General features: G+C 35.1%; 1 protein-coding gene across 1 annotated transcript; it reads right to left on the bottom strand.

Annotated features, from left to right (window-relative positions):
* Positions 1 to 338: 338 nt before the first annotated feature.
* On the bottom strand, positions 339 to 1,306 carry LOC121243041 (enoyl-CoA delta isomerase 1, peroxisomal-like). Its single transcript, XM_041141100.1, has one exon. It carries the CDS (start codon positions 1,213 to 1,215, stop codon positions 514 to 516), a length of 702 nt encoding a protein of 233 aa, XP_040997034.1. The 5' UTR covers positions 1,216 to 1,306; the 3' UTR covers positions 339 to 513.
* Between the last annotated feature and the right edge of the window lie 16,589 nt (positions 1,307 to 17,895).

The following is a 17,895-nucleotide window of genomic DNA, read 5'->3' as shown; positions in this document are numbered from 1 at the left end:
AAATACTAAGCCTAACACACCCGAATGTTTAGTTGAACGTCTGAGCTACTCAACCGCTACAGCTTTCATTCCTATCAAACTAAACTAGAGGCAGGACCGACTTTGCAGTTGCAATATCGAACGAACACGAGGACTAGCCTTAGGGAGCAGATATAAACATAATTGAACCGACTTTGACAAACCCTTTGATCCCTTCATTTCCGGACAGTAAACAGATGCAAATAAGTTGACATCAAAATAGAAAGAGTTGAGTGCTGTGATCACTGGTACGACGTAGGTACGGAATTATCGATTCAAATGGGTATTCATCTAGGCCACCGGGGTCGATGAGCTACAAGCATAGACAACTTAACTTGTGAAATTCTAACGAATTCAGTTCAATCCCCAACCACAAGACATCAAATGACTACATGTTTACTTACAAAAATAAATATTCCCAAAAACCAAAAAGCTAGACCACAGATGAAAACACAAGAGGAACTGCATCGTAAGCAAGAATCGGCACTGAGGGGTCTACATTCGCGATCGAGTGCTTCTTCTCGCAGCGATTTCATCCAAGACCCCAGCCAACAGATTCATGCGAATCTGGGCGTACACGTGTCCATCCCATTCCCTTCGCACCAACTCCTCCCCCAACCTTAACGCAGCCTTAACCGTCTCCTCCGCGCTATCGTGTGCCGAGTCGATAATCCCCTTCTCCACGGCTTCCTTAGCCGTCACCTTAGCCGCTGTTAAAACCAGGTGACGCCGAGTCATCGGCGAGCCGATCTTGCACTCAATTAGAGCCATGAACCAAGCCGGAATTACCAGGTTAATATCGAGCTCGCTCATGTAAAGGAAGCCTCGGTCTTTACGCATGAGGACGTAGTCGTGGCTCAGAGCGAGGATGAAGCCGGCCGCTGAGGCGTGGCCAGAGACGGCTGCGATGGTGGGCATGGGGAGCGAGATGAGGTCGGCTACAAGTGATTGGAGTTTTGAGTTCATGAGTTCGGAGCGAAATGGAGAGGACCCGGCCCAGTCAAGATCGTAGCCATTGCAGAAGAACTTGCCTTGGGCGGTGGTGATTAGAGCCGAAGATGGGGAGGAAATGGACTCGTCTCGGACGTGGCGCAAAGCCGACTGGAGCGCATCAAGAAGTACGGGATTTAGGCGGTGTTCACCTGCGCCCGTTAGAGTTAGGATGAAGATCTTGCCTCTTTTTTCCAAAGTGCACATCTCTCTCTCTGCGGGTGTTCTGAATGACGCTGTCGCGACGGTCGTTGGAGCTTTTAGGGACGGCAGGTTGCGGGTCAAAACAGAGAGGAGAGTTGCGTCAGCGATGAGCTGTGACAGTGCCATTAAATCATTATATTATTATATTAAATTGGGTTAAATTGAATTAGAAGTTAGAAGTTTAATAAAATATAATTTTTAATATTATTATTATTTTTAAATTTAAAAAATTTAAATTATTTATTATATTTTATATTAAAATTTAATAAAATTATAATGATTAGAAAAACGAATTGAGATAAGTTTGATATTTAAAATAATTTTAATCTCATCTCATATCATCTTATTATTATAATTTTTTTAAAATTTTTATATAAAATATAATAAATAATTAAACTTTTTTAATTCTTAAAATAATAATAATAATAAATAATACTTTTATACCGTTTTATTTAAGTTTTAATTTTTATTTTAAATCACCTTACATCATCTTATTATTACCAACTCACTCACCGTAGTTAATTGGTTCGTAGAATACTAAACATATAATTTATTAAAGGATAAAGCGACATCATTGACCATTGAATTTGTAATTCTGTTTATTTTTATATTTTTTTAATAATTAAAAAAGTAATTATTAATAAATCTGTATATATTTTTTAAATATTTTTAAAATACTTAAAAAAAATACAATTGCATCAGCAGTAATTTTAATGGGACAAAATCGTGGAACTGTATAGCAGCATCCTCTAAAATTAAATAGTAAGTACAATTTATTTGAAAATAAAAAATTATGTATTCCTATTTATTTTTTAAAATTTATGTATAACGAATCTTAGTTTTCTTAAGATTGTATATAATATTATTTTAATTTTATTATGTAAAATGATAATAGCCACCTAGCTTGTACGGTTGGGTTTGACTTATGGACTCGTTTTTTTTAAAATTTACTTAATAATTAAGAAAGTAATTGTGTATTTTTTTTTCTTGATGGATAAGTATGTTAAAAAAATATCTAAAAGAAAATAAAGAAAAAATTTTCAAATACACTAGGAGCACATCAAAAGGTACAAGTTGGGCGCCCCCAACACCGTCCTTTTATTATATCTTGATATCAATATTATGTAAATTAAAAATGTTTTCAATTGAAATAAACTTTTAGATATATTTACCGTAATTTGAAAAAAAAAAAGTTAAGATTCATTGATTTTTGAAGAATTCGAATAAAGAGAATTTTTGTGAGAGTATTTTTAATTACTTATCAATGAAAACTAAAAGAAAAAAAAAAAAAGGCTATTAACTGAAAAATTAATCCAGTTAGCTATTACTAAAAAAAAAAATTAATTTATCATTGATCGTGAGACTCCCAAATAACATCTTACATATATTCTTGGAAATCTTAGTAAGATTAAGAAAATAAATACCAGCATTTAGCAATTTTCTTATAACAAAATATGAATTATCTTGTCGCCAGATGGATTTATTTATTTATTTTCATTTGTATTATTAATCTTCTCGTATATCTATATAATTATAGCATCCGTTAATGCTAACTTTTGGACCAATCATACCCTACACGTCCTAGGTTAAGATGTAATGACTCAAAGGATAAAATGAGAGGTAAATGGAAGCGATTAATATGTTGCAATTGGATGTGCACGTGGAAACAAGTATAAACCTATCGATAGTAACATCTCGAGGCCACTTCCAATAATTAAAATAGATTGTAAAGCTAAGGTAAATACTCATTTGGTGAATAGGTTGTGGGTTTTGTTGACTGTTGAAATTACACTCATATTGCAAGTCTATAGAAGTTGGGATTTTTCAAATATAACAAATATTTAGATGAATATGGTCAAAGGATGCTTGAGTTGAATAACAGGGCAACTATTCAAATAAACAAAAATCTCAATGCTATTGTAGTTGTTAACTCAAGGGGTATGAGAATCTTAAATTTGAAGACAAATGGATTTTATCCAGATACTTAAGTCTAGTAAAGGAATTACCCAAGTACTTATTGACTACTTTGATATAATAAGGGAGATGAATGATGGCTATGAATGATGAGTCTATAAATGTGTTTTGCGCTAATGGACGAAGTCAAGCATTGTACAAATACTTTGGAGATATTATCACACTCGATATGACATATCTAACAAATAGGTACGGTATGTTTTTTTCTCTCTTTGTGGATGTAAACCATCATGGTTAAAGTGCAAGAATGGATGAGCTCTTAAAGCGATAATAACAAATCAAGATCGAGCAATGAAAAATACAATTGTTGTTATCTTTCCAGATACTTGTCATAGATATTGTCTCTAACACATTATGAGAAAAAGGCTCTAAGAAAGAACGTGGAGATCGAGGCGACAAGTGATTTTAATTCTTTCAACTGCATCATCCCATGCATATCCCAGTTCGACATTGAAAAGTAATTCCAAAATGTATATACAAATGTGAAGTTCAAGGAGATGCATCGACGGGTGTTGGGTATCATTTTATGTGATTCGACACTTGTTAGCACTGAAGGTGCAATATTGATGTTTTGGATCAAATCATAAACATTGATGAACACGATAAAAAGGTGCAATATTCAATTTGCTACAACGAAGATGAGTGCAATGTGAAATACGCTCGTGCACTGTTTGAGATGAGAGGCACTCTCCGTAGGCATGCATTTGATGTTTGTTATATGAAGAACATGAATGAGTTTACACAAAAATATATTTTAGCTTAATGAATAAAGAACTTAGAGAGGAGATACACATTGGTCAGAAGTAACTATGATGACTTGTAGGGCAACTCATATGCATAAAGGTATGGTGTTTTGACACTATTAGGATCTCTTCCTCCGGAATTGCCATTCCACAACCATTTTTTCATTTCCACAACTCCTTGTGGGTGCACGTGAGCGCATCCATATCCAATGCAAATCCATATCCATTGTATTCTAAGTATATTGATTTAAGTTTCTTATATGTTACTAGAGGTAGCAAACGGCCTAACTAGACACGTACGGGGTTTTGTTCTATCTTTTAATTTTGGATAATAAACAAGAAAATAGGGAAGAGATGTTGTGGAAGTGATGCTGGGGAAGAGACATTTATGGATTAATAGACCATTTCAAAATGATAAAGCCATAGGCATACCAACAGTAGAACCCATCACAGAATCACAACTAAATCCTAAAACACAAAAGCTCCTATACACCCATCATTTACATACAAAAGCTAGCACTCATTATCGGACTTTAAGTATAGAAACACCAAGATTAGTATACCAACTGACATTCACATTCAAAACTAAGCCAGAATAGGAGAGAGAGAGAGAGAGAGAGAGAGAGAGAGAGACTAACAAAAAGAGAAACATACTGATACTAGTGAGAAAATGCTAATGATTTTATGATGTTAATGGACGGCGACCTCTCACTGATAGCGATGGAACGATTGGGATGCTACGTGCTAGGGTTTCGGGGACTTGAGAGAGAGAGAGAGTGTGTGTGTGTGTAATACCCTTCTCCCCCTCGGATAAGAATGATGACATTTTTATGAAATCTTGGGGAACCAGAGTGCCACAACTAATATTGACTTAAAAGCATTTTGTTTTACTTTTATTCTAAAGGAAACACCAGGTACAAAGATTCACTATAATAAATATGGTATTCTATATTAAAATACTGAAATCATAAAAGACAGTGTGCGGAAGTATTTATTAAAATTTCTCAAACTTTGTACTATAAAAATAACTTAAAATATTTGTGCACTATCTAGGCCTCTGTCATGCCTACCTGGACCAAGTCCCATCCTTCAGCTCTATTTTCATAAATATTCTAACTTGACATTGGGTAAAAACAAAAAATAAACTAAAATAAGTTGATGACTCACTAAGAAACCCATCATAACGTAAACATATTAACATAAGATTTTTTTTGTTTAATAATATTTCATGTTGAGAATTAAAATCATGATTGTTCATAAATATGTCGATGACATGCATGACTTCTATTTATTGTATATTGTTTGATCTGAATTAACTAGCTTGTCGGACTAGCCAACACACTTAACCCTGTGTGTAAGATTGTGCACTAGTCCCACATCCTGTGGCCACAAGGGACTTGCAACACAAGGTTACCTGTACTCATTCATGACTGATAAACATGCAAAACACCTAGCATGCAACTAACATTATGTACTATTCACAGCGGATAAATTTTTTCTTTGAGCAATACTATGTACCAGAAGTAATATATCCCAAAATATAAACATGTTTCATAAAATTCATGTGATGGCTGGTATCCAAAGTGTTACAGTACTAATCCAGCTGGTTTGTAATTGGAGAAAATGCTCCGTAACTTCAGTTATGGAATAAAAACTATTGTACCAATTCGCTTAGCCATTCACATAGCTCAAGTATGATATCCAAACCAACGTTCTGAAAATGGGGGATAAGCTCCATCAACTCTTTGTTTGTGCTCCACAACCTCTCATGCATGCGTTTTCCAGATCTTGACACATTGTCTACCACGGTGAGATTTAAGTACAAATTTCAATAAGTTAACAGAGAAATTAAGATACAGTTTACAAATATATGCATAGAAGTAAAGACATGAATGCATAATCATAATCATAAATAAACATGGCATAACTTGACATGTAACATGACATGAACTGCCATGACTTAAACTGAACATAGACTGAACATGAAACTTGACAAGACATGAACTTGAACGTGAATTGAAGCTGAACTAAAACATGAACTGGATGTAAATTGAAACATGAACTGAACGTGAACTTAAACATAATTGAAAAGGCTAGCTCCTGTAACTAAAATTATGCATTATGATTAAGAAAATGAGAGTACTCAAGTAGCTCCTACACCTTCATCATGATTATCCTTTTTGTATCACGGCAGATTATACTCTTTCACCGTAATACCAAGCAGCGCATATGCCTTGACTGCAGTACTAGGAAGATCGTAGATTCCATGACCGTAGTATAAATTAACTAATAACATTAACTTGAATTGAACGTGAAATAACATGCCATGAAACTGAACATAAAACTTAAAATTGAAATTAAGTTGACTAACGTGAAAATATTGTTTTTGAGACACACTTTGTACTCTAAATATGACGTGATATGAAGCGAAATGATAGATGACCTAACATAACGTATCGTAACATGACTTGTACGTGAGATGAATGACATGACACAACATGAAACAGACAAACATTTCGTGACATGGCATAACAAATAACAGATAAGCATTTTGTTACATGACATAACATGAAACAGACAAACATTTCGTGACATAGCATAATATGTAATAGACAAATATTTCGCGACATGGCATAACATGAAGTAGGTAAATATTACGTGACATGACATAACATGTAACATAATAATATTTGGTGACATGACATAACATATAACAGATAAATATTTTGTGACATAGCATAACATGAAACAGAAAAATATTTTGCTTGGCATAACATATAACAAATAAACGTTTTGTGATATGACATAATATGAAATAGACAAATATTTAGTGACATGGCATAACATGTAACAGACAAAACATTTTGTGATATGGCATAACATGAAATAGATAAACACTACGCGATTTGGCATAACATGTAACAGAAAAATATTTTGTGACATGACATAACATATAACAGACAAAAATTTCGTGACTTGGCATAACATGCAATAGGTAAGCATTTTGTGACATGGCATAACATGAAACAAATAAATATTATGTGATAGAATATAATGTGTAATAGAAAACATATATTGGCATGGCATAACATGAAACAGACAAACATAACGTAACAAAATATAATGTGTAACAAATAACATATAGTGACATGGCATAGCACGACATATACGATAATATAAGTACATAACCACTAGTTCCCTTACCAGAATACAAACACAATAATGTGATAGTAAGTTATAAGCAAACTTATAGTGATTATTCCGTTTACTGAGAAAAGTACGAAACACGAGAAACTGAAGTAGAGATTCTAAATGTTAGAAAATTTATCACTAATAACTTGGTAACATGAAAATACTAACATAAAGTAAAATGACCATTTTACCCTTTATATGTGGAAAAATTACTATTTTATCCTTAACTTAAGGATTTCACATCCTTAACTAAAATTACTAAAATTTACATTCATCATGTAAATTTTGTCCTAAACTTAACTATATAATTAAAAAAATCTAAAACAATTCACAACCATAAAAATCACACCATGGCTGAAAAACTCATAGGCCATTTCCTTGATTTTTTATTCAATTATATCGGACCTCATGACTTATGCTTTAAATCAAAATATTGCCACATAGATCATCACATCCTATGCTTAAGAGTATACTAAAACAACTAACAAAAATCCACTTCATAAAAACTCAAATCTTTTTAACAAAAAGTTCCAAACTTTAACTAAAAACATAACACTTGAATCTCAAAGTTTTGTCTCTTTTTAAAACATCTCCAAGAACTCCAAAAGTTCAAAAACTCTCTTCTAATATGTTCATAACACACTTCTAAGTATTGACATGCTTTGAATCATCAAGTAAACAACACACTTCAACACTTCATCAAAACAAAGTTTTCTCCACTTTGGTTTTGATCAAACTACTTGATTCGAGACATACCATGATAAAAATCACAAAATATCAATCAATATTAAATGGTTTAAAAATATGTCATAAACTAAATCCAAGCATTAAACTTAAAAGATCATGGCTAAAAGTAAACCAAAACATAGATCTAGCCGAAATCATCAAACTTTTGACCTAACCGTGTATTCTCTTGCATAAAATTCATATCCTCACAAATTAATACCTAAAATCCTCAAACTAGCATCCTAACCTGTAGATAAAAGTATTAAGATCATCAAATAAAAATATAAAATTTAGTGGAGTAAGATTAAACTACAAAAGATCCAAGCTTTCATAAAATAGAAACTGTTTTACTCCTTTCAGTTTCTAACTTTCTAGATTTAAGAAAATATTTTATTAAAAGCTTATAACATACAATGAATCCTTAACAAACAATCATCTAAACATGTTGAAAACACTCCATAAACATTTCAGACTAAAGATATGTCCATTAACTTGGTCAGAAACTCCAAAATACAACATACTATCCATTTTATCACCTAGAACAAACTTTTCATGCTTAAAACAAATTTTGACCAATCAAATACCATAAAATCAAACACTAAAGGTATGAAAAGAAACTAGACTCAAATAGTAACAACTTATTTGAACGAATCATTGTGAGAAAATACTTACAAAAGCTTTAAAATTTATAGGCAAGAAAGCTCAGAAAATTTCTCGAGAGCAATCTCCTAGTGTTCTGTCCAAGAACGTGAGTGAAAGGGATGAAATGAATGTGAAAATGGTCTGCACGCCTCTTATACATTCTGAAGAGTGAAAGGAGGGCTTGAGTGACAATTAGCACTTTTCACCTGTGTTCTGCGGGTACCTAGGTATACCCGGATTAGCCCGGTTATAACTCCGACTGGAACCCGTAGGAATCTGAGTTTCGGGTTGTACCACATGGTTTTTTGTTCTTACAAAAATTTATCCTTTGAGATAAATCATATATATATATATATATATAGTTAATAATTATAATTATAAGGCATTACTTCCCAGCCTACATCCACAAACATCTTCACATCTTCTCAATAACATGACCAATTGGTCAAACCAGTTAAATGGCCTTACGTCAAGTTTTGAGCCAACTTTGCCATGCCCATGCTATTGTTACAAACAAACTTCACAAAACGTATTTTGAGTTCAAAACTGCTACACCGACATGGCTATTTGAGAATTGTTTTTTCCTTTTCTTACGTGCATTTTTTAAAATGCTTTAAAAATTAAAAAAAAAATCACAACATTATTAAAAAATATTTATTTAATCATTAAGTTAACAAAAAAAAATCGGGACCCAGTGTCGAGACCCTAATCATTTTTCTTTTCAGTTTCTGTCCATTTAGTTCCTAGAAAGGAACAACAAAAAAAAAAAGAAAAGAAAAAAGAAACATCAAAACATTCAAACCAAGGAAAAAAATCGGGTACCGGGTGTACCTGGGTTTTTCTGTGTGTGACTGTTTCGGATTTGTTCTGGGTCGGAACCCATAACGAAACTCGAATAACTATGTTCTAGACCTGGTCGGAAAAAAACCCAACCCAAATGAATAGGCCTAGTGACAATTGAGTGATGATGGTTTTGGCCAAAACAAGGGACAAAAGCAATGGGCAACAATGAGTGGTTTTCAGCCAACGAAGCTTCCAAGTGATGGGTGGTGGTGAGGTGGCCTTTGACCTTTACATCATCCACGACTTTGGGGCTGCCTCGAGCAGTGGGTGGCCAGCCAAGTGTGGGAGGAAACTTCCAGAACAAACTTGGCCAAAGTGGTCCAAATTCGTGGGCCTTATACAAGTAGGCTTCAATTTAGAGTTTGAAAAAGGGTTTGGCTAGAGTTTGAGATGTTATCAAGCCCAAATCTAATTTTTGTTGGCCCAATAAAATCTTCAAGATTTAAAGGGTTAAATAATGATATCATAACATGAATTTGAGGGATTAATAGTATGTGAAAGTGATTTAATCAAGTGATTAAACACAATGCTAGAAATTGGATCCATTTAGGGTTTGGAATCAAGTTTGGGGTTTGGACTTACAATTTAGGGTTTAAGTTTCCTCCAAGATTTTGTGGTTTTAATTGGATTCCAAGTATTTGAAATTTTACTAAGATTGAAACCCTCTTTGATTAGGCACAAAATGAATGATTGGATGGAATAGGGTTTTGCTTAGGTGGCATGATCTCACACTTTGATTTCCTTCACATCTCCATCTCATGATTCCTCTTGGTGCCAAGTGTCTAGTACTATTCACCAAGTGTAACTAAGATTTTGCCAAGTGTCCAAATAGAACTTCTCTAACTTGATTTGGACGTTCCACAATATGATTTTGAAAATATTGTTTTGATGCTACTATTGAGGTTACTATTCACTCCGGGAAAAGTGAAATTAAACTTTGCATTGAAAGATACTAAATAAATATACTAATCTCATAATGCAAATTGTTTATTGAAAATCAACTCTAAAATGCCCCGAAATAATCAAAATGCATTTTCGATTAGATGTTTCGTCCGAAAATTGAAAAATGGATTTATTGCACTATAAAATCTTAAATATTCCTCCGAGTCTAATGGTGCAGACCATATCTCATTCTAAAACTTCTAACTACTTCAAATAAATAAAATCGTATTTCTAACACCATAGTGAGTGGTAACAATGACTATGCTGATAGACTAAAACTTGATTGAGCCGATTTTCGAAAACTTTTGGGTTTTTTATAACTGTTAGATACCCAACGGTAAAAACAGTAATATTGACAATAAAAGAGAATCAAGAACAAAGAAGATAAAGATAATGGCTACATCTTGGAGTATTTGATGTCCCCAATTCCTCCCAAATGAAAATTCAAGTTTCAGCAATAATTTTCCAGATCCCAAACAAGGACCCTCTTCCTCTTCATATACAGGAAGAATATGACTTAATTTAGTGGCCACTAACTAAGGCCATGGGCCAATTTTAACCCACATTAACTGGGCTCATGGGCCGCTAAACTACTTTAACAACTCAAACAAAAAGAAAAGATAACAACTCAGTAGGAGCCCCATTAAGCCCAACCCAATTTAATTGGGTTCATAACAAATTCTCCCCCTTTAAAAAAACTCGTCCGCAAGGTTGACATATTGATGTAACTTTATACTATTAGTCAATGCTAACAGTCCCGCATTTTCAAAAGAAACTTATGACATATTACCAGCTCGAAATATCTCTGAGAAGAGAATGCCTACTCTCTGCCCACCAACACTACTACTGAGAGTAGAAGGTGGCAGTGTAGTTGCACTTGGATACCTTGACCAGGCAAAGAATGCACCAATGGGCTCCATAAGAGTAATAAATGAAGTAGCTATGTTACAAGTAACATTCTAAAACATTTGTTGGGTGTATCCATCAAATTCCAGAGCTCTAACATAGTAGTTGCAAGATCTTGGAGCCTCTACATTCTCTATAGTTTAACCTCTCGCCATTTTTGTATTGCAGCAACCAACTGCTCAATTGTACCATTACTTATATTCATGGACCTTTCAGAGTCTCGTAAACTTGGACGTACTCTAGTTAGTATCTTCTTAGAATCCACACCAACCACAGAGCAAAGCGAATTCAAGGCACACACATGTTCTTGAACCTGCCTCAGGCGATCACTCTTCTCCTTTTGACGTTCATGCAGCTCCCTGTGCAACTCATCAAGCTTTCTCAAGGACAAATCACTTTCATCCACTACCAACATGGATGAAATACACTCTATGGATCCATTGATCTCGTTTGAGATATTCTGTATCTGCTCTTGGATTTCTAGGAATTGATTTCTTCTCTTAGATTTCCTTTTCCGCATCTCCTCCAATTGTGGAAGATTTCTACTGAGCTCTTCCTTCAAGCTTCCAGTATTTTGAACAGACTGCCTAATATATACAGGTCGCTCCCCCATTGCAGAACAGATGGCAGCCTATTCTGCTTCGGCATAAGCTATTGCCTGGCGTAGCTGAGCTCTAGATCGATTTGCAAGATCTACCTTTCTCCTACATACTTCTAAACTTTCTTTTCCGAGCTCAAGCAGCATTTTATCCCTATCAGCAACTGATTCACCGACTTCATCCCAAATACTCTGAAGTTCATATAGCATATTAATTTTTGGATTAATATTAAGCAAATGCACCTTACAGCTCTTATAAACAACCCATAAATTTTTTGGATTAATCTCAAGACAACGAGCCTCTCTCATTTCTATAAGAAAATCCCATAATATATCAAACTGCTTACTACTTCCAAAGATATCGACCAATGATAAGAAAGTCTGTTCAGTCATTTTGTCGAACAGCTTGGGCCCTATTAATTCCCTCTCCGTCCAATAAAAAAAAAACATTCAAGTGACTATAGCAATACCCTCTTATTTCAAATGATAGCTCGATTATTGTTCTCCCAAGATGAATTTCATAAATCTTACCACAATCTCCAGCATAATTGCCAAGATATCCTTCAAGATCAACTTTCATTATCATAGCTACATCCCCACGAGGAAAGCAACACATTGTTGATATTTGAAGTTTGCTGTAGTCTTGAAGAGCCTTCCAAGGTGAAGGGGCGAGTAGAACCCGAGGTGTTTTAGACCACACATGTTCCCATGCATCAATAGGTGTCATGCGCTTGGAATACATGGTACCGTCGAGCTCCTCCGTGTCGAATGCAGCTTCTCTATTCAACGAGCTTTGGTTATGCTGGCGTTGTTTGTACCTTGTTGACTGTAGTACTCCGGTGAAACAAGAGATGAGTCGCGGTAAGGAAATTAATGGAGACAAGAGCTCAAATTGAAGAGGTTGAGAAACTAGAGTTTGGGATTTTTTTGGGTTATTGGGCGAGTGAGTGATGCTTTCTAGTGAATCTAGCCATGGAGGATGCCATATGAGACATATAGAAGTATGGGTTTCACCTATGTAATTGACCACCGCCATGGGTTTGAACGGTCACAATGTAATGTCACTCTGAACCAAAGCATCGCTAATTCTACGACCAATCAGTCTCCTAGCATCGAAGATACTGTTGATGGAATTCATGGTGTTCTGGTTCTTGGTCCCATCACCGATCAAGTGTTCCATCTTGGTGAGGTTAACATCAGACGATGTGTTGATGGAGGAAAGAAACGAAACACTGAGAGGGAGATCCGAAGGTTGAGAACATATGATGGGATTTACACAAGAATTTTCTAGAACAGATGAAAGAGAAATTTCTTTGGGCACCACTATTGTGGACACTACCATTCCAGAACAACATCTCCATCCTTCAATATTTATTGTTCCAATGAATAGATATGTCTTCCATGTGTGTATTCAATGTTCAACTTCACATAATAAATCGTAAATGAAGGTTCAACTAAGATTTTTAAATTTTCTCCTTTTGAGCATTTCACTATAAGGACCATTTGTTCAAGATCTCTATATAGTTCATCATACAGTGCACGATAATAATTCTGAAAACATTCATAAAGTTCTTCATTACTCAACTCCATAGCAAGATCGTTGTCTCTAGATACCAATTATTAGAAATCCAATGGTAAAAACAGTAATATTGACAATAAAAGAGAATCAAGAACAAAGAAGATAAAGATAATGGCTACACCTTAGAGTATTCGAGGTCCTCAATTTCTCCTAAATGAAAATACACGTTTTAGCAATAATTTTCCCAATCCCAAACAAGGACCTTCTTCCTCTTCACAAGAAGAATATGACTTAATTCTGTGGCCACTAACTAAGGCCATAGGCCAATTTTAAACCACATTAATTGGGCTCATGGGCCGCTAAACTACTTTAACAACTCAAACAAAAAGAAAAGATAACAACTCAGTAGGAGCCCCATCAAGTCCAACCAAATTTAATTAGGTTCATAACAATGAGATTCCTTAAGCCTATAAAAATTTCACAATTGAATTTCTAGTGGGCTGTCATAAGGGAAATCGCTATCTGATCTGATAAAATACTATAGTGGACGACACTTGAATTTATGGCTTATAGATCCACCCTATCTACATTGGTACCATACATCTGAATAGTCATCTGATTAATCTAATCTTTATCTTACACTTGATATTATGAAAGCTTACATGTCTTATACAACGTGATATGTATGATATATACATAACTATAATATGATAAACGAAACATGATCATAAACTATGATGAATGACGTACTTACAGCTATCATAACATGCATGGTACATAAACATTGGTTTAGAAAGAACTGGCTTTAATAATAATATATATAACTAGCTAACGTATGTTAATCCTAATTTTTTGATCAAGTTACTTATCTCATAGTGCTGCTTCCGAAATCTCACTTCGTAACTGGTTCCCAATGCGAAATACTATGCGTCGCTAATTATCATTTACTATAGAAATTTGGTTGTAAAAATTATAATTTAAAATCCCATAATATTTCTTGTGAAGGTGCAAGTTTCTGAACTAAATATCGTCCCCTTGGAATAGACCTCAAAATAACACAAGTCGAATGTAAAAGCTTAAAGACAGACTTTTTCTCAATTTCAGGGAATGAATGTAATAATATTTAAAAAAAGACTTCAAGATACCTTTTGAAAAAACGCTACACGGTATACGTAGGATGAATGGCATTATAATAATGAGTAATTATATACACACAATATATTATATAATATATTATATAATATATGTTATAAAATAAAAATATTTTTATAAAATGATAAAACTATTATAAAATATTTTATAAAAATATTATTATATAAAATATCGTACAATATATTTTCATATAATAATATAAAAAAGGAATTGAATGATTTAAAGAGCTACAGTACTTTTCTCCACAAAAAGTAAGTCCTTGCCAAAACAAATAAAAAGCAAACCGTACCACGTGCTGTCGAGAGCAAATAAATTGTACAGACCACCGAAAGCTACAATTGGAGGGACAAAAATGTAGTATACTCAAAAAGGCGTACCACTCTGTACGCTTTGGGACTTAGAACCACTTTCAGCATTGGAAAAAAAAACGACCTGAACGAGGAGCTTCGCGTCTTGCGGAAGTTCTACCATTTGGGGGCAATAACAGAGGGCTGAGGGTGCCGTAGAGTTCAATTTGGACTCAGATGGTGCTCAACCGATAAGAGAGTTTTGAACTAAAGATACAATTAAATAGTTCATTTAACGTAGGATTTGATTTTAAATTGAGAAAAAATCTAAATTGAAGATTTAATAACGTTAATCTTTTAATAAATAGATTAATAATAATAATCCAAATTAAAATGTATATAATAATATCAAAGTTAATTAAGAATAAATAGACTAGAATTATTTTTTTAAGTCCAAATTTTAGACTTAATAAAATTATTCCTATTCTGACCTTAGAATATTGGACTGGGTCCCTACAGAGAGACAGAGAGAGAGAGAGAGAGAGGGAAACTTATGTGGATAGCTTCTATGACGTTAATTGACAATGACCTCTCACCGACATCAATGGATGGGATGCTACTTGCTGGGGTGTTGGGGACTTGATAGAGGTAGAGAGGGCAAAGTGGAGAGAGACAGAGAGAGAGAGAGAGGAAAATTGATTTGTGTGGTTGTGCGTGTAGTAGAGTAGGGCAAGCTGGGGAAGTAATCAGTATTACAAAACAACGTCCTTTTTCTCAGATAAAATGACGTCGTTTTGTAATTGAAACGATTTTTTTTTTTAAATACTTGGTTACGGATAATCGGGTATATAACCAGTATCTGTAACTAGATCTGGGCAGTTAAGATATCATCTTACCCGCCTGAATAGATTACCACCCAAATTCACTCGTATTTTCGGATTTTAGATTGAACTGAAAAAAACTTCGATCTGAATGCACAACCCTATTTGTACATACCACATCTGTGGGATACACATGTTGCCATTAGCACGCATGCTCCCATGCGCCTTCAAGCTCTGTCACCACTCATGCTTTTTTTTTTTTTTTTTTTTTTTGAGGAAATCGGATACTTCATATTAAAATCATCCAAGAAGGTTTTGAATACAATGAAGATAATCCTCTACATGGATGGATTCTTCAGAGAGATCTAAAGAACTCTTTGCCAGAGTATTAGCCACTACATTAGCTTGCCTAGGTACATGCTTAACGGACCAAGGACTAACTTGTTCTAGCAACAGCTTGATGTCTTGACAGATTAGGCTAGATGAATTCCAGCAATCCTCCCTTTCATTGATAGCTTTTACCACAGTCATGGAGTCCCCTTCAAGGATTATATTTGAGATACTGAGTTCGATACAAAATTGAACTGCTCTAAAGGCTGCCAACGCCTCCCCTAGCAATGGATCCGAGAAGGAAGCTCGAGATGATCTGAGAGTGCCTATAACCAGTCCCTGACCACTACTCCAATGCCTACCTTGCAATGGATTTTGTCTATGGCTGCATCTCAATTCACCTTGAAACTGTCAAGTGGTGGCTTTGTCCATTGGATAGGTTTTTTAACTAGGATTCTTTTCTATTTCTGAGGGTGGCTCCTTGCCGTATTTAAATCTGAGATACAAGTAGAGACAAGGTTAATAACTTGTTGAGGGTAGGAGAATTGAGCTTCAAATATCCACTTGTTCCTTCTGTACCAGAGTTGCTTTGTTGTGAAGGCCAAAGCTTGATGTTCCTCCTCTGGAAGAGTAGATAAGAGTTGTTCCAGAATTATACTAAAAGGAGCCTTAACCACTATGCATTTTTGGAGTTTTCTCTTACTGTTACACCACACATCCTGAGCAGCTGAACATGTCCAAAGAGCATGTGAAGTAGTTTCTTGTTCAGACTGGCAGATTGGGCACAAAGGTGAATCAATCACTCTTCTTCTATGCAGGTTCACCTTGGTGGGGAGTATGTCCTTGGCAGCTCTCTAAAGGAAGATTTTGAGGGCATTTGGGATCTGAAGTTTCCAAATGTGGTGCCATATTCCTGTGGTTTGAGATGGCACTGAGGTTTGTCCAAGCTTTTCAGTATTAAGAGATGTTTGAAGGTGATATGCAGACTTCACTGAAAATTTGCCATTTACAGTGCATCTCCAAGTCAGTTTGTCATTGCTTTTGCATGGACTGATGTGAATCTTTTGTATGATTGAGACTTCAGCTGGACAAAATAGGTCTTGAATCAAAGGCATATTCCATTTAAGAGAGTCTTGGTCAATTAAAGAGGGCACCGTAGCCTCTTGTGGCAGAATCCTTGGCAAGGATTGGATTTTGTAAGAGGATGGATAAGGGATCCATTTGTCTGACCATAATTTTATACTTTGACCATTCCCTACCTTCCATAGAAGGCCTTCAAGTAGTAGAGGTCTTGCTGCTATGATGCTTTTCCAAACAAAGGAGTCTCCATTCCTTACTTTTGCATTGTAGAAATCTTCTGAAGGGTAGTACTTTGCTTTGAGTACACGAGCTGCAAGTGAAGATGGATTTGTGAGGAGCTTCCATCCTTACTTTGCCAAAAGAGCTTTGTTAAAATCTTCAAAATCCCTGAAGCCCAATCCCCCCTTTTGTTTTGGCATCCCCATTCCCTGCCAACTGAGCCCATCTTGGATTTCTGGTCCCTCAAGCCCCACCAGACGGATTGCATGCTTTTGTTGATGTTCCTTAGGATACTCTTAGGGATTAAGAAAATACCCATGCAATATGTAGGAATTGCTTGGATAACTGCCTTTAGAAGGATTTCCTTTCCTGGTTGGGAAAGCAAATTGGTTTTCCAGCTACTGATCTTGCCTTTGATTTTATACAGTATATGGTTGAAGGCCTTTGTTTTGTTCTTGCCTACATAGGAAGGCAGACCTAAGTATTGCTCAAAAGGACCCGAGACTTGAATCCCTGCTGAAGCCAAAATGGCTTGCTTGATATCAGGCTTGGTATTCTTACTGAAAAAAATGGAATACATCCCAAGGTTGAGCCTCTGATCAGAAGCTAATTCATAAGCTCTTAGCGTGATGTGTAATCTAGACCATTCCAAAACCTGAGCCTTACAGAATACCAGGCTGTCATCTGTAAAAAATAAATGGTTAACAGT

The sequence above is a fragment of the Juglans microcarpa x Juglans regia genome, chromosome 8D, assembly GCF_004785595.1.
Source record: "Juglans microcarpa x Juglans regia isolate MS1-56 chromosome 8D, Jm3101_v1.0, whole genome shotgun sequence".
NCBI lineage: Eukaryota > Viridiplantae > Streptophyta > Magnoliopsida > Fagales > Juglandaceae > Juglans > Juglans microcarpa x Juglans regia.
The sequence above is the reverse complement of the archived record's forward strand: the minus strand, read 5'-3'. Positions and strand labels throughout refer to the sequence as shown.